This window comes from Zalophus californianus, chromosome 3, assembly GCF_009762305.2.
Source record: "Zalophus californianus isolate mZalCal1 chromosome 3, mZalCal1.pri.v2, whole genome shotgun sequence".
In the NCBI taxonomy this organism is placed as follows: domain Eukaryota; kingdom Metazoa; phylum Chordata; class Mammalia; order Carnivora; family Otariidae; genus Zalophus; species Zalophus californianus.
The window spans coordinates 82,818,718-82,840,595 of record NC_045597.1 but is presented as its reverse complement, the minus strand read 5'-3'; the positions used below and the strand labels follow the sequence as shown (position 1 = coordinate 82,840,595).

The 21,878-nt window shown below is 41.9% G+C and overlaps 1 protein-coding gene across 4 annotated transcripts in view; it reads right to left on the bottom strand.

Moving 5' to 3' along the window:
• The window catches only part of ARHGEF4 (Rho guanine nucleotide exchange factor 4), a 253,138-nt gene that overhangs the window by 73,066 nt on the left and 158,194 nt on the right, over nt 1-21,878 (bottom strand). The window contains exon 1 of one of the 4 annotated variants that reach the window (XM_027588389.2): nt 9,607-9,925. The exons of the other annotated variants lie outside the window; for them this stretch is intronic. Within the exon in view, the coding sequence (XP_027444190.1) occupies nt 9,607-9,823 (217 nt within the window). The 5' untranslated portion in view covers nt 9,824-9,925. Of the gene's footprint in view, nt 1-9,606; nt 9,926-21,878 lie in introns of those variants that run through there. 4 annotated transcript variants of the gene reach the window in all.

Genomic DNA, 21,878 nt, shown 5'->3' with positions numbered 1-21,878 from the left:
TGAGTTTTTTATTTCTGTAAAATGGCTGAAATTTTATGACTGAAGCTTATAAACCTATGTGTCTGTATGTTTCCATGTCTATAATTCAGAAAGGACTTTCCCTCTCACTGTGCAAGTGTGTAATATTTTCCTAACTTCAGATAGTGTTACCAAATTAGATTATAAAATCTCTTAAAGGAGCTCTATTCTGATCACCTTAAAAATAAATTAGCATTTGTAATAATTGACTATTCCTAATATTATAAGAAGGTAAGGAAATTGAACCTCAAATATTTTCAATGTGAAAAAAAAAACCCTCAGAAACAGTTTAACTATTCAAGTTCAGATAATTTAGGAAGTCTTTGGCTTAATAAGTGGAACTATGTCTTCTCTATGTTAAATAATTATCAGAGTTAAATAATATATGTGTAGGTTTTTATTCTACTTGGGTATGTTCTTCCTAAACTTATATAGGCTTACTTTTATATAAGTTAGCATTACTTCTACTAAATGTTTACCATTATGAAAAATGTACATGTGTTTAACAAAACTGAATCATTATTCTGACAACCCTCTTTCAACAGTAAGTATGTTACCTTGAAGATAATTTCCAAGATTTTTATGTCACTCAAACTGGGAGTCAACTAATGGATAGTCAATAGATATTTAGATTATTTCAATAAGATAGAATACTGAATCATTCATTGAGTTTAAGAGCTCTTATTTTTTATGCTATAGAGAGACTATATACATATAATTGGGTCTGTTAACAAATGTGTTTGCTTTTTCCTCTGAGAAGTGTAAGGGATATAGACAGAACTAGAAGTTGTAAGAGAAGAGTTCAACTTGTCATGGTCAAAGCTGACAAAGAGTTGGTAGGTTTTATAAGATTTGCAAAAGGAGTTGTAGTATTGAATATTATACTGATGCAAAAAAATTTGATGTCTCTTTGTTAAAATTACAAAATTTTCTTGGATTATTGGTTTGCTCTTCATAAGAAGTTGTAGAAGATTATTTGTTGCTTTCTGTGTAATCTGCCTAGACAGCAGAGATTCTGTATATCATGAAAACCATTGTGTTTTATGTTGACTTTGCCATGTCTGATTACTTCAGATCACAAAGCTTTCTTAGTTAGAAAAGAGCTAAGATTCCTTACAATCATGTTTGTTTTGGAAATATTTTATCGTCACATTCATTAAACAGCAGCTAGTCAAGTATTATTTAGTAACTCATGATCCTATCTTAATCAGTGTTCAAATCTCCTGACAACTTTTGATATTTTGCCCTTCCAAAATTAAATCCTTAATGATGACTTTTGAACCTGAAATTGCCTTTGGGATTTCCTAGAAGGTGTTTGGAAAATCATAAAGCATTTGTTCTTTCATCTTGTGAAAAAGACAAGTGCTAGAAATATTTAGGTTTATTTGATATGTTACCATAGATGGGAATGGGAATGGGAAGAGCTGTCAAATTAGGAGAGATGTCTAACCTTCCCTAGGTTAAATAAGAATGGGTAAAATGTTAACAGAAATATTTCAGAAAATGTATGCTATATGGAAAGTTCCTAGAGAATTGCCAATGTCCTTGCTGTCCATGATGTGTTCCCATTTATCAGAGTACTGGTACTACTCTGTCTGATATCATATGACAATAATATAGTATTATAAATCATGATTTCATTTACTTTTAAATGTTAAGTTGGTTGCAACTTTACTTCTTTAATTTGAATCTAGCATTTTGTAGGCCAGTAGTTTTCAACTGGGGATTGAAATGTTTAGGACCTGCTCCAGACTTATTCAACCTCTTCATAGATATTCTTAGTATATTCTAACTACATGGTTGGTATATTCATAATAAATTTTGTTAGGATTATTACATATTATATCTGAAAATATTTTATGTAGAAATTACGCTCATTCATTTAAATAAATTAGCTGTAATGTTAACTATCTTCTTTGAAAATACAGTTAATCATTATGTTTATAATTATGTCTGAAATTTTCTGATTGACTATATTATCTTGTTTTGTATAGGGCAGAAACATTCAAAATTCCTTGTCTGTTACACTATTCTTGTTATGAATTCTCATGAGATCTTTCACTTTTAAAATTATTAGTAATAATTTAACCATAGCCACTTTAAGTCTTCTATAGATAGTTTTTTGTTTTATTCTGAGGCTACAGCTACGGCCTGAGAGCTTCCTCTTCAACAAAGAACTGTCTCAGTACCCCATGGAAGGGACTATGCCAGGTACTTTTCGGTGTAGGGTTCTGATGATATCACATAATCAACTTTGAGATTCCAACACTGGATTTCTAAAACTCTAGCAGAAAAGCAGGTGGATTTAAGAGATTACAAACCCAAGATAGACCAGAGTGATAATTAACTACACTAAACTGAATGATTTGATGACGGATGATTGTGGGTTTTATTTGTAACACTGTTAATATTCTAATGTTCTAATTTCTGGATACATAAGGAACACCCCTTTTATTCTCTTAAATTATCCTTAATTGATAAACAGCCATTTGGTAGACTATGCTTTTGTAAAATGAAACATTTGTTAATTATACCTTTTTCTCCCTGCCTGACCCCTCCAGAATTTGGACACTCTGAGTACTCTTATTTATTTTCATAGCAACATAATTGTTTGCATAGGTTCGATAAGAATCTGTCCTCCTTGTTAATGGAAGGAATACCTAGAAACTTGGCTATATGACTAGAATGTCATATTTAAGAATACGAATATAAGAATATGAAGTTAATGATATACACCCAGACACTTTTAGGGACCTAAGTTGACTTCATGCAGCCAATGCTTACGAAACCTTCTTAGAAAAACTAGTCTGATAGCTTTATAGAATTCCCAGACTTGTAGGTCAGTGAGGAAGGTCACTATCTGGCAGGCTCAGGAACATTAGGATATTTTGGAAACTTTTATTTTTTTATTTTTTTATTTTTTTAAAAGATTTTATTTATTTATTTGAGAGAGAGAGAATGAGAGATAGAGAGCACAAGAGGGAAGAGGGTCAGAGAGAGAAGCAGACTCCCTGCTGAGCAGGGAGCCCGATGTGGGACTCGATCCTGGGACTCCAGGATCATGACCTGAGCTGAAGGCAGTCGCTTAACCAACTGAGCCACCCAGGCGCCCCAATTTTGGAAACTTTTAGAAGGGAGGAATTCATCCAAATCTATAGGTACTGCAGGTGAGTGGTGGGTGGTCCATGGCTTGGCTTCCTAGCCTCCGAGGTACAATGTTCATAAATTGAAAGACTCCATATTGTCAAGATTTCAATTGTCCCCAAATTGTTTTAAAGATTCATTACAATCTGTATCAAGATTGCAGGACATTTTGTAGATATTGACAAACTGACTGTAAAATGCAAATGGAAAGGCAAAAAAAAAAATTAGAATAACTACAGTAATACTGAAAAAGAATAAAATGAAAGGGTTCACATACCTTCCTCAAGACATACTATAAAGTTATAGCAATTAAGACAAACAGTATGGACAAAAGGATAGACCCTTACATCAGTGGAACAGAACAGAGTCCAGAAATAGAGCCACAAATATAGACAGTTGAATTTTGACAAAGGTACAAAAGCAATTCAATGGAGAAAGGATAATCTTTTTAATGAACGGTGCTACAAAACTGAACATGCATATGCAAAAAAATGAACTTTGACCCTCATCTCAAACTATATAAAAATTAACTCAAAATGGATCAAATATCTAAGTATAAAATGTAAAACTATAAAAACATCTAGAAGAAAACATAGGAAACTCTATGTCCTCAGGTTCAAAAAGGAGTTCCTGGATAAGGAACACTAAAGTATATTCCATTCCAGATAAGAACACTGAAAGTATATTCCATAAAAGAAAAGTTATAAATTGAGTTCCACTGAAATTACAAATTTTTGCTCTGCAAAAGATACTGTTAAATGACTAAAATACAAGGCGCAGACTGGAAAAAATATTTGCAAATCACATATCTGACAAAGCACTTGTACTCAGAATATATGAGTAAAACTTGTATCAAAACTCAGTAATAAGAAAACAAATAATCCAATAAAACTTGGCAAAAGATTCAGGCACTTCACCGAAGAAGAAGATACCTATATGGTAAATAAGCATATGAAAAAATGTTCAACATCAGTAGTTACTGGGGATATGCAAATAAAAACCAAATGAGATATCACACACCTAACAGAATGGCTTGAGACACTGGCAGTACTAAGTACTGAAGAAAATACGGAGCAATGAGAACTGTCATACTTTGATGGTGAGAGTGAAAATGGTAGCTACTTTGAAAAAGAGTTTGATGGTTTCTTATAGTTAAACATATACTTACAAAATGATCCCACAATTTACTCCTAGGTGTTTACCCAAGAGAAATGTAAACTTATGTCCACACAAAGACTCGTACACTAATGTTCATAGTAGCTTTATTTATAATAGACAAAAACCAGAAACAACCCAAAAACTCTTCAATTAGTGAACTAACAGACAAACTGTGGTGTATCCATTCGGTGGAATAATATTCAGCAAATAAAAGGAAAAAACAACTATTGATACATGCAAAAACACAGATGAACCTCAAATGTGTTATCCCAGGTGAAAGAAGCCAGCCTCAAAAGGCAGTATGATATGAGTCCATGGATATGACATTCTTGCAGTAGTCAAACTGGCCAGGAACTGGGGGTGGGCGAGGGGGGTGACTACAAAGGGGCAGCATTAATGTTTTAGAGTAATAGAACACTTCTGTATTTAGATTATGGTGGGTGGTGACATGACTGTATACATCTGTCAAAACTCTTATAACTATACACCAAAAAGAGTAACTTGTACTGTGTAACTTTAAAAATAAAGAAGGAGATAATAAAAATAAAGAAGGAGAGAAAGTATGCAAGCATTTGGCCACATTAATGTCCTGCTTAAAACCTTTCCATGGCTCCAAGAACTGTTAGTCCATAGTTCTTAGCATGGAGTCACAGCCTGGTCTTCCTTATCTCTTGCTATGCTCCTCATTCCATATTATTTGCAATTCCTGCATATTTAAAGCACCTAACACAGTACCCAGCACAGGTGCTCAGTAAACACAGGCTCCCTTCCTTTGTACATCTTTCTGCATTTATGTTGGCTCTTCATCATGGAGGCTCTTTCTACTCCTCACCACACAGCTAACTTGCAGGCAGTAAGACTCAGGCAGTACCTTAGGTTTCTCTGACTCACTCCCTCCCTGTCTTTGCCCCTCATAACGAGTAGGGTCTGGTGCCTCTCTTCTAAGCTTCCTTGGGGAAGCTTGGGGATGTACAAACCTTACACATTTTGAAGGAAGGACTGGCCTTCAGGGGTTCTGGGGAGAATAACTCTAAGTCCCTGAAATATCTGGCCTGATAAGAGTGGCTCTGTATTCCTGGGGTCTTCAACCACCCCAGACACTTTATACTAACAGTGATTTATGATGGGGGCCCTGGGCTACACTGCATCAGTGTGACCTCTGGAGAGCTTGGAGACTAAGTTACTAGGGTCAGTCTTATGGACACTACATGCCTAAGTAACTGACCTCCAATTAAAAACCCTGGACACAAGGCTTTGGCAAACTCTCATCATTTTCTACACTTCCTGCATGTTGTCACACAATGTTGCTGGGAGAGCTAAGCATGGTCCACGTGATTCCATGGGAGGGAACATCTGGAAGTATGCACATGGTTTCTCTTGTACTCTGCCCCTATGCTCCTTTTGCCTTAGTTGATTTTAGTCTGTAGGCTTCCACTGTAATAGCCTGGAACCATGAATGTAACAGCTTTTCTGAGCTCTGTGAGTCTTTCTAGAGAATCATCCACTGAGAGTGGCTTGGGCACCCCTGACGCATCATCTTATTGGATTTACTTCTATCAGAGCCCTTATAATGAACTGTCACTGTCTGTCTCGCTCTGTTGTCATTTCTTTAAGGGCAAGATGTATGGTTTGCCCGCCATCTCTACTGCCTAGTGCTGTGCCTGGAATATGCCAAGTGTTAAATAAATGTCTGACTACAGGAGAGGCCTAGCCTTCGGAAAAGTCTGATTCCTATCTGAGTCAGAAAAATGCCTCAGGGACTTGCAGAGGAATGTGGTTGTAGCAAGCATTTTCTCCCAAGAAGTCATATGGCATTAACCAAGCAAAAGCACAGGTGGTGAAAACTGTCAACTCCAAAAGCCTGAACTGAGAAGTAATCCTGTCAGACAAGACATCAGAATAGGAATTTAAAAAGTCTTAGCCCAGTAGCAGTAGTGTGATAATATAGCTGAGGGCTGCAAAGACTACAGGCACTTGCTTAGGGGGATGAGACAGTGGGGCAGACAGAAGGGTTATAGAAATTCCACCTTATCAACTACGTTTAATTTTCAGATTCTGCCTTAAAGGAAGGTCCTCTCCACACCAGGAAAAGTGAAATTTCAAAGGAAAATGCCAAGATTGGACATTTAAGATTTAAAAAGTCTTTTGGAAATAAGGAGAATCCACAGTTCTCTGCTAGATTCCCTAGCTGATGTTCTGCCCTGCAGGTAAGTTGCAATTCTGGCCTCAAGTACTAGCCTTTCTGGTTCTTGCTGATAACTACAAAAATGTTCAGCAAATACACTCCATTATAAAAATCACAACAACAATAATTAAGTTTGCTAAGGATCTTTTACTGGTAATTCTGAATCTTTCTTAAGAGAGAAACACAGTTCAATTAAACACACATGTGCTTTGTCTTAGAGCCATAGATGGAACAGAAATACAATATACAATAAATGCCAACTCACAGAGGGTATCCACCCCAAATCAACAGCTCTGACTAGAATCATGGAATTTTATAGTTGATTAGAGAAGGAGTCAGATCCTTGGTTTCAATGTTTTCATTTTGAAAATGGGTAACTGGGATCTAGAAAAAAGCCATGACTGTCGAATAAAGATAATAGCATGCAAGTAGCCAAGACATTACTTCAATATGTACCCCCTGCCCCCCCCCACTCCACCCCAACACACCTTTTCTTTCTGAACCTGGCACTCCACTGGAGCCTCCACTCCAAACCTGGTAAAGAGCTCTTATCAAATCACACGGATCCAGGCCTGAAGCTCTAGTTAGACATGGCCTACCTAGGCAACCTTGGGTAAGTTACTGCATCTCTCTGATCCTGTTTTTGCACCTGAGTTGTAGGATAATAACACTTACCTCACTAGATTTTCATGTGGTAAAGCAGGTAACATGGAGCATATAGAAGAAGCTCGGCAAATTACTTTCCCTTTGTTCTTCCCACTGAGTCCCCCTCCATGGCAGCCTTTCCAACCAGATCTCATCTAAACCACAAATCCAAAGAGTATTACTCGAGTGTCTATTTTCTCAATTCCTCTCAAGGATGGCAAATAGCTAGTACTGTTCTAGGAGAAGAGAAGAAAATTCTTGCATTGCATAGAGATGTCGTCTTAGGACATTAGGGCTTAATTCTCTCCAGAAATCCAGTTGTGATGGTTTCATGGACTCACAAAACTCTACACGGTTCATGGCAGCACCCTGTTACAAATCTAGTATTGAATACAACTGATACAGGGTCCCCAAAACAAGGCAGGTAGTAGAGGGTTGAGGGTGGGACTGAGGGCAGAGTATGAAGAGGGGATTTAAAATGCCTTCAAGCCCTGGGTCTCTGTGGTTGGTTACTGACCAGCACCCCCTGAGCAAGGGCAGTGTGCTGTCCATATGCCTAGCAATACCCGTGTTCTGTGAAGGGCATGGCATTTGCTTCTGGGTCTCACATCAACTCTTCCAATATCACGTTGCTTTAAACCCTGTCCTCCCGCTGTAGGGGCAACTCTGAGCCCCTCAAGGAGCAGCTTTCTGGGCCTCAGCTTTTACCTTGCTTCGCCTCCCAACACACACATACACACCACCCTAGACCTTCATACCCATACAGCTGTTCTCTCTGAAACTCGTCCAGGTGGCCTCAGTGCCCCTGGTGTGGTCTGGGGAGTCCCTGAATCTCAAGGTCTCCCATTCCCATTGCTTCACCTCTGCCCTGGGGCAAAGGAGTCCTTGGGGGCACCAGGGCCACCTCCTTGAGCTTCTCTGGGCCTGTTTGCCACTGCTGAGGTAGAGCAGGTATGCCTTCTCACTCTGGAAGTGGAAGGAAAGCTATTGGGCTAAGAGAAAAAAAAAGGGTCCTTTGTCAGTTTCCTTAAAGTCTCACTTACAGTATTATCTTGTTTGGTTTTCTCAAGTTGGGTTCTATTTAAGCACCCCAGGGAGGGAGGGAAAGGAGAGTTTCAAGAGAGTTGGGGTGGGAAGGAGTCAGGGCTGTAGAATTCCAAAAAAACTTTTATTTGGAGGAGAAGCCAATTTTTCTGTTTCATGTGTTTGTTTTGGGATGGAGCAGATGAGAATCATGGAGTGCTCAATACAATAGTCTGGGCACCCTTCACTTTCCTTTTCCAAACCCACCTACTTTAGAGCAGAGTCTCAACCCTGTTGTCTGCCAGTAAGGGTACTCTCACAACCTTGGAAGTCAGCCTTTAACTCTACTCCCCAACATGGCTTGTGCTCCGCCTTTGGGGCATGGGGAGAACTGCTGTGTGCATGCCCCCCTCCCTTCTCTGGCTCTGCTGCTCTGACCAGGGCACACACAGAGCCTCACCTCCACCTCCACTATCTTGGTAGGACCATGCAGCTCTCCCAGGCTGCACCCCCTACACCATGCATAAGCATAATGCAAGCATTACCTCCCCCAGCCCCCCATTTCTGATTTCTGGGCAGCACTTATCTTCCTTTACAGCTCCCACTTCAGGGGCTCAAAAATAACTTGTTGAATTTTTGCAAGAACTAAAATATAAAGAATCCCGTTTGCCAACTAACCAAGGGTTAGTTCATAAAACACCATTTATAAAACCACTCTGAACTTCCTTAATTAATATTTAGGGTCAAAGTCTTTCTCTCAATCTGTACCCAGAATTGGGTCCTCCGAACAGAAAGGGGGGCACTAAGGGGAGCACATGGTCCCTGGGGACCCCAGAGCAATCCTATCTCAGAGAAACAGCACTGCTTATTTCAGAGGGTCCAAGACAAACCCCCTCCTCTGGGCGGGGAGCCTGTCCTGAAGCCAGGACCAAACGCACTGAATCCTGTCCACCCTTGGCCAGCGAGCCCTCTCCTACCTTCTGTTTTATAGAGGTCAAAGAGCTGCAGTTCAGAAAGCCAGACATGTGCCATTGGTCAAGAACAGTTTGGGGAAGGGAAATAGAGCATCAAGGACCAAATTCTATTCTCACCTTCGGCACTCAGTTTCCCAGTTGACGACGCGCCCTGCGGGGGGTGGGGGCAACAAGGTCCCAGCTGTAACAGGTGACCCACTGCTGAAAGTGGGTGAAAGAAGGAACAGGGATGGTGGGAGGTGGTGGTGGCGGCAAATCAGAAGAAAACCAGGGAAAAGAAAAGGAATCAGGAGGGCAAAGCAATGGGAAGCAAGGAACCAGAAGATGGAAACGAAAAACAGAAAAAGTGAGGGAGGAGAGGAAAGGAGGCAAGACAGTCTCGAAGGAAAAGGAGAGAGAAGCAGCAGCTCGGGAGAGGACAGACGCGGGGAGCGGCAGGGGCGCGGGCGGCGCCCTTACCGGCGGTGGCCGAGCGCAGGCTCTCCAGGCTCCAGGAGCGGGACAGGGCGCCGCGCATGCCCCCGCTGCCGCCGCGGCCGCCACACACCACGCCGCTGCTGTCCGAGTCGGAGCCCGGGGACAGCCCGGCGCTACTGCCTCCGCTGCTGCTGCTGCTAGTGCCGAGGTCGCCGCTCGTCTGCCCGCTCGACTCGCTCGGGCATTGCTGCGCCTTCATGCAGGCGGGCCCCAGCTCCAGCCACAGGCTCGGGGGCGGCTGGGCCGCGGGCGGTGGCGCGGGCCAGGGCGCGGGGGCCGCTACGGCGGCGGGACTGCAGGGCGATAGGGCGAGCGAGCCGGGGCCCGGGCCGGGGCCGGCAGCGCCGTCGGAGGGCGAGGGGCGTGCAGGCCGCCGCTCCGGGCCAGCTGACATCATGGGGCTCCGCTAAGGAGGTTCCCGGCCGGCCGCCGCCTGCTCGGGCTCTGCGGCCACGGTGGCGGGGGGACCCTCTGCAGGCGCAGGGCGCGCGCGGCTCAGGGTGAGGCCAGGCGCCCACCGGGCAGGGCGCGGCGCCTCCACTCGCTGCCCGCTCCGGGCCAGACTGGCGGGCTCAGAGCGCCGGCGGCGACCCGGCTGCGGGTCGCGGGCCCGGTCGGCACGCGCTCACGCACGCGCGCACGCAGACTTGGAGCGGCGGCGGGCGCGGGCGCGGCGCGCGGGTCACAGGGCCACCTCGGTCCCCGCAGGGCCGCGACCCGCAGCCAGCATTCGCACGCGTGTGTTAGGATAGGGTCATTCTCAAAAGGGGACACCCCGAGGCCACGGTGGTGAGTAGAGCCGGTGGGCGCTCGCTTTTCTTCTCCAAGGATCCAACTAAGACTGCGGGCAGCGCCTCCGTGTCCATCTGGGGCGGGATTGTGGGCAGTTCTGCAAGGAGGGTGCCCCCTGTGTTCTTGTGCGGCTGTCTGGTTGAGAACTCTGAGATAAGCTCTCGTGGGTGGGAAGAAGTGCTCAGGAAAGAGATGGTCATTGCCAGCATGAGGCACAGATCAAGAAACACCTCTCCCAACTCATCAGCAATCTGAGTTCTCCCTCCAGAATTAAGTGTCAAAGTTGTCCATGTCTTTATTTTACTACTACCACTATCACACTGTGATTGGAAGACCTCTTTAGTTTCTTAACTTATTCCACAGAGCAGCCTGCAAGAGCTCTAAAATATAAAGCATACCATGTCATACTCCTGCTTCAAACCCTCCAGAAGCATCTCTTCACAATTAGCCAGACCTGCAAGACCCTGTGTGTTCTGACTTGACCTATTTCTGCAACTCTTATCATCTCCTCTATCCCTTGGTCTCTGCATTCCAGCCACTGTGGCCACCATACTTTTTCTCCTTCTAGGCTCAGGGTCTTTGCACTTACTGTTCCTTTTACCTGGAATGCTCTTCCTTTGCTTTTCAGGGTACTGGCTCCTTCTCAACATTCATATCTTAGCAAACATTACCTCCTCAACGGAACTTCATTTATCCTTCACAGGACTTATCTGTCAATGGCTTGTTGTTTATCTCTTGTCTGCCCACATAGACCATGGGCTCTGGGCTACTGTTGCAGGCTGGGCACTTGGTGCATGCCTGCAGAGGAATGAGTGGGGGCCTGGAACTCAGTAGGAGGCCAACTAGGCAGGAAGGGAGCATTCTTGTTCTTCGGGATGAGGCCTTTTAGCAGATGATGTGTCATCCTGAGCGGATAGGATAAAGATGGTGCCTCCAGACGGCAGCAGCCATGGGCAAATCTAGCCTCTATAAGCCACTGTCAGCCGGATAGCCAAGCGCCATGCTTTTTCTGAGTCTGTTTCTCTTTTAAGTCTTCCTGAGACTTCAATAAACTCTTATTTGAACCAGCTAACGTGGTCTCAGCTGTACTGCTGAGTGTCTTCATTTGAGTATGAAAAAGGATCTACATTTCTTAAAACCACAGTGATGATGGCAGCTAAAATTAAAGATTTTTTTAAAAGATTTATTTTTTTATTTCAGAGAGAGAGTCCATGAGTTGGGGAGGGGCAGAGGGAGAGGGAAAGAATCCCAAGCAGATTCCCCGCTGAGCCTGGAGCTGATACAAGGCTGAGATCATGACCTGAGCTGAAACCAAGAGTTGGATGCTCAACCAGCTGAGCCACCCAGGTGCCCCAGCAACTAAAATTAATACTTATTACCCAAGGTTAAGGAAATCTTGGGGAATAAAAGTTGATGCAGTAAGACTTAGCTGCCTTCCTACCATGGGAAGCCCATCCAACTCATCTATTTCTGATATTATTAAGGGAGAGAAAGGAGATGTTGGTTCTCTTAACATCACATGACAGGTTTATAATTATAAGTAATTACCTCTCTCTCTCTCTCTCTAAATTAACAGTAATACAGTGTCTTTATCAGAAAGGTCAGCACAGAGGATCACTGTTTGAGGCTGGCTCACTGATGTGAAAATAGGAGCCGCAATTGAACTGTACATGTAGAAACAGATACAGAACGGGATTGGAACTTCTCTAAGCTTAGAGATTGGCTTTTGTCCTGTCTCTCCTGACTAACCCTGTACTTCAGTTTCTACAACAGTGTTAAACAGAAAGAAGCTTTAAAGCCAGAGAGATCTGGGTTCAAATTCTGGTTTTCTCTTACTACTTTTGACTTTGGGCAAATTATTTAAACTTAAGTCTTTCTTTCTTCACCGATAAAATAATGATACTAACAACTATTTTTGCAGGATTATTTTAAGGATTAAATGAAGTGATATGTACATATACAACAGTGTCTAGAAATGTCTGATATCTTAGCAGCTATTTATTAAGTATATACTAAGTGTTAAGTACTTTGCATATATTATTTAACTTCCACAACAACTTTAACTGATAGGTACTATTATTGGCCTCATTTTTCAGTTGAAACTAACAAGCTCAGAATGATCCAAGGCCACACATCTAGGAAGTGGTGGAGTTGGTTCCAATGCTCACCAGTGATGTTTTGAACCACTATATAATTGTTAATTCCTCCTGATTTTGAGGATTCTTAGTTCTTGTTGGAATATTATCAGTATCATTGGCAAGAGACACTGTGAGCCTACTTTGTACAGAGCATAATGCTAGTTGTTGGGGATATAATGAGGAAGTTTAAGCAATGGATCTTTTTTTTAAGATTTTACTTATTTATTTGACAGAGAGAGATAGCGAGAGAGGGAACACAAGCAGGGGGAATAGGAGAGGGAGAAGCAAGCCTCCTGTGGAGCAGGGAGCCCGGTGCGGGTCTCGATCCCAGGAACCTGGGACCATGACCTGAGCCGAAGGCAGACTCAATGACTGAGCCATCCAGGTGCTCCTTGGTGTTTCTTCTGATCCCAGAAGGACTCCCCCCAACCAAATGTCTTATTCCTGGTTTTTTGTTGCAAACTAATGGGCCTACAATCTAGGCTATATCTTCATTAGATCCATTAATCTGTTCCCCGATGCCTTTCACCAGAAGCTCTGCTGCTCTTGGGAGCACCTTTAAGTTTAAACTTCTCCATGCTCTAGTACAAATGAGGTTAGTTCTTTTGGGAGAGATTAGCAGCTATCTGTTTTACAGCCTTCCCACAGTCAAAATTCTACACCACCCCCACCCCCACCCCTGGCAAAATATTTGAGCAAGAGCTCTGGAACTGAAGATGCGGATGATGGCAGGCTTCTCTGAATAACAATCACTGAAGGAGAGTACATTGGCCTATGGTCCCCTGGGCTTGCCTGACATGGAATCACAGCCTCCCAAGCAGGGGGAAGAGCTATCAGAGCCCCAGTATTCTCAGTATGCTGAAGGGAGTCCCCACCGCTCAACCACTCTTGCCCAGGACTTAGCCTCAACAACAGGTAGTTGGGGACAGGGTGAAAAACACTGCTCCTCGAAATAAGTCAATCAGAGAAAGACATGTATCATATGACCTCACTGATATGAGGAATTCTTAATCTCAGGAAACAAACTGAGGGTTGCTGGAGTGGTGGGGGGTGGGAGGGATGGGGCGGCTGGGTGATAGACATTGGGGAGGGTATGTGCTATGGTGAGCACTGTGAATTGTGCAAGACTGTTGAATCACAGATCTGTACCTCTGAAACAAATAATACATTATATGTTAAAAAAAAGAAGAAGAAGAAGATAGGAGGAGGGGAAGAATGAAGGGGGGAATCGGAGGGGGAGATGAACCACGAGAGACGATGGACTCTGAAAAACAAACTGAGGGTTCTAGAGGGGAGGGGGGTGGGAGGATGGGTTAGCCTGGTGATGGGTATTAAAGAGGGCACATTCTGCATGGAGCACTGGTGTTATACACAAACAATGGATCATGGAACACTACATCAAAAACTAATGATGTAATGTATGGTGAGTAACATAACATAATAATAAAAAAAAAAAAGAAAGAAAAACACTGTCCTCTAGGGAAGTAAGCTCTCCAGCTGGGAGACAGTGAGAGAGGGAGCCCTGTGTTCTTGGCTTTAGCCACCTGGAGTAGAATCTCCAACTCAATGAGCTAGGAAGAAGGGGAGGAGTGGTTTTGGTTCAAATACCACAGACTCACCCTTCTTACTAAACTTTCACTGATTTTCTTGAACAGATGTTTCTTTATTTGTGGTTTGCCCCTAGGACCATATCCAGAGGTTTTAAGTTGTTGTTTTTAAGTAATTTTCACCAGTTTCACTGGGGAGTGGGATAGGAGAACTTGTCTTTTTCCTGCCTACATGAAGTCAATCTCAATGTCCCCTATTTTTATGACTTATTAGTCATTTCCATTAGAGTTTTAAAGGAGATAAGTTAGATGACTGAGCTCATATCATGCTTACTTGATATCAAGATCCATTGCTTAGGGGCACCTGGGTGGCTCAGTCGTTGAGCGTCTGCTTTCAGCTCAGGTCATGGTCCCAGGGTCCTGGGATCGAGCCAAAACTGACAAAGACATTACAAGAAAACTACAGACCAATATCTCTTACAGATATGTATAATAAAATAAAATACTAGTAAACCAAATTCAGCAAAATATAAAGAGAATTATATATCTTAACCAAGATATCCCAGAAATGCAAGGGTGGATTAACATCTGAAAATCAATTAATGTAATATACCACATGAATAGAATAAAGAACAAAATTTGCATGATTATCTCAATAGACACAGGAAAGCACTGACAAAATTCAGTACCCTTTCATGATAAAAAACAAAAACAAAAACAACCAAACAAAGAAAAAGCTGAACAATTCAACAAATTAGGAATAGAAGGTAACTTTACCTGACAAAGGGCATCTATGAAAAACCCACAGCTAATATCATACTTAATGGTGAAGATGGGATAATTTTCCTCTAAGATCAGGAACACTTTTGCCATTTCTATTCAGCTGCACTGTACAGGAGCTTTAATCAGGACAGTTAGGCAAGGAAAAGAAATAAAAGACATCCAGATTGGAAAACTATTTCTATTTAAAGATGACACAACACTGTATGTAGAAAATCTTAAGGAATCCATAAAAAAAAACTACTAGAACTAATAAATGAGTTCAGCAAAGTTTCAGGATACAAGATCAATATACAAAAATCAATTGAATTTCTATATATTTTATATACTTCCAATGAAAATTTAAAAACTTTCATTCATAAAGCATCAAAAAAGAGTAAAACACTTAAGAATGAATTTTTCAAAAGAAGTGCAGCTTGTATTCTTAACAAAATGAAACATAGTTGAAAGAAATAAACAAAGATCTAAATAAATGGGGGGGAGTCCCATGTTTGTGGATCAGGATATTCAACATTGTTTTGTTTTGCTTTGTTTTTATTATGCTCAATTAGCCAACATATAGTACATCATTAGTTTTTTTTTTTAGGATTTTATTTATTTATTTGACAGAGAGAGAGACAGCGAGAGAGGGAACACAAGCAGGGGGAGTGGGAGAGGGAGAAGCAGGCTTCCTGCTGAGCAGAGAGCCCGATGCAGGTCTGGTGTAAGGTGGTAAAACAATGATAATTGTTTTGATTTGTATTTCTCTGATGGCTAGTGATGTGGAACATTTTTTCATGTGTCTGTTAGTCATTTGTATGTCTTCTTCGGAGAAGTCTCTGTTCATGTCTTCTGACCATTTCTTGACTGGATTATCTGTTTTTTGGGTGATGAGTTTGATAGGTTCTTTATTGATTTTGGATACCAGCCCTTTATCTATAATGTCATTTGCAAATATCTTCTCCCATTCCATGGGTTGCCTCTTATTTTTGTTGACTATTTTCTTTTATCTTGATGAAGTCCCAATAGTTCATTTTTGCTTTTGCTTCCCTTGCCTTTAGAGACATGTCTTGAAAGAAGTCACTGTGGCCAATGTCAAAGAGGTTACTGCCTATGTTCTCCTCTAAGATTTTGATGGATTCCTGTCTCACATTTAGGTTTTTCATCCAAAATTCAACATTGTTAATATAGCACTACTTTCCAAACTTATCTACAGATTCAACACAATCCTCATGAGAATCCTAGCTGATTTCTTTGTAGAAATTGATACCTGGATTTATTTGAAAGATGGCGGAGGAGTAGGAGACCTAGATTTCGTCTGGTCTCAGGAATTCAGCTGAATAGGGATCAAACCATTCTGAACACCTACGAACTCAACAGGAGATCGAACAGGAGAGTAGCAACAACTCTCTGAACAGAGAAGCGACCACTTACTGGAAGGTAGGACGTGCGGAGAAGTGAATCCGAGGCGATATTCAGGAGGATAGATGGCGGGGGAGGGGCCTCCGCCGGCCGCTTCTGGCAAGTGATAGAGCCGCGGAGCACAAAATTGGACCTTTTAGAAGTTGGCTCGGCGGAGGGACGTCGCTGCAGTGGCTGAGCGGGGGGTGGAATCCTCCCGGGATAGTGTGGTCTCAGGACCCTTGGGGTCACAGAGAGACCGGGGGTGCCTGAGTGTGGCAGAGCTCCCAGGGATCAGAGCGGGGAAGCCGGCTGCAGAGACGGAGCAGAGTCGCGGGCTCTCAGCTCGGGGTGGCCATAAACTGTGATCCGCGGCCCAGTCGGGGCACGGCTCCTCCAGCAGGGACCCAACAAGCAGCAGATCCGGGGAGACTCCCCTTCCTTCCCGGGGAGGAGTGGTGCGGGAACACACTGCAGGGATCTGCTGGATTTGGAGACTCCACACGGGGTCGGGTGCCAGAGAGAGCAACGCTCGATCATAGGCCCGGTGAGCACGGAGTGCGGCCAGAGACCGGGGACACCGAAGTGACTGCTTTTCTCTGGGGGCACACTGAGGAGCGGGGCCCCGAATTCTCAGCTCCTCCGGGTGGAGATTGGGAGGCCACCATTTCTGCCCTGGTCCTCCAAAGCTGAACCGAGAGCTTGGAGGGAACAAAAGCTACTGAGAGCAAACCGGAGCAGCTTCCTTAGCCCGGACGACCAGGGCGGGGCAATTCCACCTCCGGCAAAGACATCTGGAAACCACAGCAACAGGCTCCTCCCCCAGAAGATCAGCACAAACAGCCAGCAAGCCAAGACCAAGTTGATCGATCAAGGAGAATGGGAGAACTCCAGCGCTAGGGGAATACTGCACATAGATTCATGGCTTTTTTTTTTTTTTACCATGATTCATTACTTCATCAAAGTTAATTTTTGTTAACTGTTTTTTTTTTATTTTTCTTTTTCCCTTTTTCAACCAACATCTTATCAATCCCTTTTAAAAAAAAAAAACAATTTTTATTTTTCATTTTTAGAGTCATATTTTATCCCTTCATAGTAGTTACCCTTATTTTTGGCATATATATATAAGTTGTTCTCTCTTTAAAATTTTGAGATACAGTTTCTTCTAACAGATCAAAATATACCCTAAATCACTAGTGTATGGCTTTGTTCTAGTCTCCTGCCTGATCACATTCTCTCCCTTTTTCCTTTTTTTTTTCTTAAATCTTCTTTCTTTTTTCAAACAACTTATCTTATCAAGTCCTTTCATAAAATCTTTCATAATTTTCATCTTTACAGTCATCTTCCATCGCTTCATTGTATCAACCCTTATTTTGTACATATATGTCTTTCTTCCCTTAAAATTTTAGGAGGCACTTTTTTCTAACAGGCCAAAATACGCCCAAAATCTAGTGTGTGGCACTGATCTATGCACTAGCCTGATCATATTTGATCATATTCTGCTTTTTTTGTATTGTTTTGTTTTTGTTTTTATCATTTTTTTTCTTTCTTTTTTTTTTTTTTCTCTTTCTTTCCCTTTCTTTTCCGCTGGTCTCAGGTCTTTTCTGATTTGTATACAGTATATTTGATGGGGACGTTGTAAACCTGTTAGCATTTTGTTCTCTCATTCATCTATTCTCCTCTGGACAAAATGACAAGACGAAAGAAATCACCTCAGCAAAAAGAACAAGAGGTAGTACCATCAGCCAGGGACCTACTCAATACGGACATTAGTACGATGTCGGACCTGGAGTTCAGAATCATGACTTTAAAGATACTAGCTGGGCTTGAAAAAAGCATGGAAGTTATTAGAGAAACCCTTTCTGGAGAAATAAAAGAACTAAAATCTAACCAAATCGAAATCAAAAAGGCTATTGATGAGGTGCAATCAAAAATGGGGGCACTAAATGCTAGGATAAATGAGGCAGAAGAGAGAATCAGCGATATAGAAGACCAAATGATGGAAAATAAAGAGGCTGAGAAAAAGAGAGAGAAACAACTACAGGATCACGAGGGCAGAATTCGAGAGATAAGTGATACGATAAGACAAAACAACATTAGAATAATTGGGATCCCAGAAGAAGAAGAGAGAGAGAGGGGGGCAGAAGGTATATTGGAGCAAATTATAGCAGAGAACTTCCCTAATGTGAGGAAGGAAACAGGCATTAAAATCCAGGAGGCACAGAGAACCCCTCTCAAAATCAATAATAATAGGTCAACACCCCGACATCTAATAGTAAAACTTACGAGTCTCAGAGACAAAGAGAAAATCCTGAAAGCAGCTCGGGAGAAGAGATATGTAACCTACAATGGTAGAAACATTAGATTGGCAACAGACCTATCCACAGAGACCTGGCAGGCCAGAAAGGACTGGCAAGATATCTTCAGAGCACTAAACGAGAAAAATATGCAGCCAAGAATACTATATCCAGCTAGGCTGTCATTGAAAATAGAAGGAGAGATAAAAAGCTTCCAGAACAAACAAAAACTAAAGGAATTTGCAAACACGAAACCAGCCCTCCAAGAAATATTGAGAGGGGTCCTCTAAGCCAAGAGAGAACCTAAAAGCAGCAAAGATCAGAAACGAACACAGACAACAGACAGTTAACAGTCACCTTACAGGTAATACAATGGCACTAAATTCATACCTTTCAGTAGTTACCCTGAATGTAAATGGGCTCAATGCCCCAATCAAAAGACACAGGCTATCAGATTGGATTAAAAAACAAGACCCATCCATATGCTGTCTGCAAGAGACTCATTTTAGACCCAAAGACACCCCCAGATTGAAAGTGAGGGGGTGGAAAACCATTTACCATGCTAATGGACACCAAAAGAAAGCTGGGGTGGCAATCCTTATATCAAACAAACTAGATTTTAAAACAAAGACTGTAATAAGAGATGAGGAAGGACACTATATCCTACTTAAAGGGTCTATCCAACAAGAAGATCTAACAATTGTAAATATCTATGCCCCGAACATGGGAGCAGCCAATCATATAAGGCAATTAATAACAAAAGCAAAGAAACACATTGACAACAATACAATAATAGTGGGGGACTTTAACACCCCCCTGACTGAAATGGACAGATCATCTAAGCAAAAGATCAACAAGGAAATAAAGACTTTAAATGACACCCTGGACCAAATGGACTTCACAGACATATTCAGAACATTCCATCCCAAAGCAACGGAATACACATTCTTCTCTAGTGCCCATGGAACATTCTCCAGAATTGATCACATCCTAGGTCACAAATCAGGTCTCAACCGGTACCAAAAGATTGGGATCATTCCCTGCATGTTTTCAGACCACAATGCTTTGAAACTAGAACTCAATCACAAGAGGAAAGTCGGAAAGAACTCAAATACATGGAGGCTAAAGAGCATCCTACTAAAGAATGAATGGGTCAACCAAGAAATTAAAGAAGAATTAAAAAAATTCATGGAAGCCAATGAAAATGAAAACACAACTGTTCAAAATCTTTGGGATACAGCAAAGGCAGTCCTGAGAGGAAAGTATATAGCAATACAAGCCTTTCTCAAGAAACAAGAAAGGTCTCAAATACACAACCTAACCCTACACCTAAAGATGCTGGAGAAAGAAGAGCAAATAAAGCCTAAACCCAGCAGGAGAAGAGAAATCATAAAGATCAGAGCAGAAATCAATGAACTAGAAACCAAAAGAACAGTAGAACAGATCAACGAAACTAGGAGCTGGTTCTTTGAAAGAATTAACAAGATTGATAAACCCCTGGCCAGACTGATCAAAAAGAAAAGAGAAATGACCCAAATCAACAAAATCATGAATGAAAGAGGAGAGATCACAAACAACACCAAAGAAATACAAACAATTATAAGAACATATTATGAGCAACTCTATGCCAGCAAATTAGATAACCTGGAAGAAATGAGTGCATTCCTAGAGATGTATCAACTACCAAAATTGAACCAGGAAGAAATAGAAAACCTGAACAGACCTATAACCACTAAGGAAATTGAAACAGTCATCAAAAATCTCCCAGGAAACAAAAGCCCAGGGCCAGATGGCTTCCCAGGGGAATTCTATCAGACATTTAAAGAAGAATTAATACCTATTCTCCTGAAACTGTTCCAAAAAATAGAAATGGAAGGGAAACTTCCAAACTCATTTTATGAGGCCAACATTACCTTGATCCCAAAACCAGACAAAGACCCCATCAAAAAAGAGAATTACAGACCAATATCCTTGATGAACATGGATGCAAAAATTCTGACCAAAATACTAGCCAATAGGATCCAACAGTATATTAAAAGGATTATTCACCATGACCAAGTGGGATTTATTCCTGGGCTGCAAGGCTGGTTCAACATCCGCAAATCAATCAACGTGATACAATACATTAACAAAAGAAAGAACAAGAATCATATGACCCTCTCAATAGATGCAGAAAAAGCATTTGACAAAGTACAACATCCTTTCATGATCAAAACTCTTCAGAGTATAGGGATAGAGGGTACATACCTCAATATCATAAAAGCCATCTATGAAAAACCTACAGCGAATATCATTCTCAATGGGGAAAGGCTGAGAGCTTTTCCGCTAAGGTCAGGAACGCGGCAGGGATGTCCACTCTCACCACTGCTATTCAACATAGTATTAGAAGTCCTAGCCACAGCAATCAGACAACAAAAGGAAATCAAAGGCATCCAAATCGGCAGAGGAAGTCAAACTCTCACTCTTTGCAGATGATATGATACTGTATGTGGAAAACCCAAAAGACTCCACCCCAAAACTGCTAGAACTCATACAGGAATTCAGTAAAGTAGCAGGATATAAAATCAATGCACAGAAATCAGTGGCATTCCTATACACCAACAACAAGACCGAAGAGAGACAAATCAAGGAGTCGATCCCATTTACAATTGCACCCAAAACCTTAGATACCTAGGAATAAATCTAACCAAAGAGGCAAAGGATCTGTACTCAGAAAACTATAAAATACTCAGGAAAGAAATTGAAGAAGACACAAAGAAATGGAAAAACGTTCCAGGCTCATGGATTCGGAGAATCAACATTGTGCTACCTAGAGGAATCTACACATTCAATGCAATCCCCATCAAAATACCATCCACTTTTTTCAAAGAAATGGAACAAATCATCCTAAAGTCTGTATGGAACCAGAAGAGACCCAGAATAGCCACAGGAATACTGAAAAAGAAAAGCAAAGCTGGCGACATCACAATTCCGGACTTCCAGCTCTATTACAAAGCTGTCATCATCAAGACAACATGGTACTGGCACAAAAACAGACCCATAGATCAATGGAACAGAATCGAGAGCCCAGAAATGGACCCTCAACTCTATGGTCAACTTATTTTTGACAAAGCAGGAAAGAATGTCCAATGGCAAAAAGACAGTCTCTTCAACAAATGGTGTTGGGAAAATTGGACAGCCACATGCAGAAGAATGAAACTGGACCATTTCCTTACACCACACACAAAAATAGACTCCAAATGGTTGAAAGACCTAAACGTGAGACAGGAGTCCATCCAAATCCTAAAGGAGAACACAGGTAGCAACCTTTTCGACCTTAG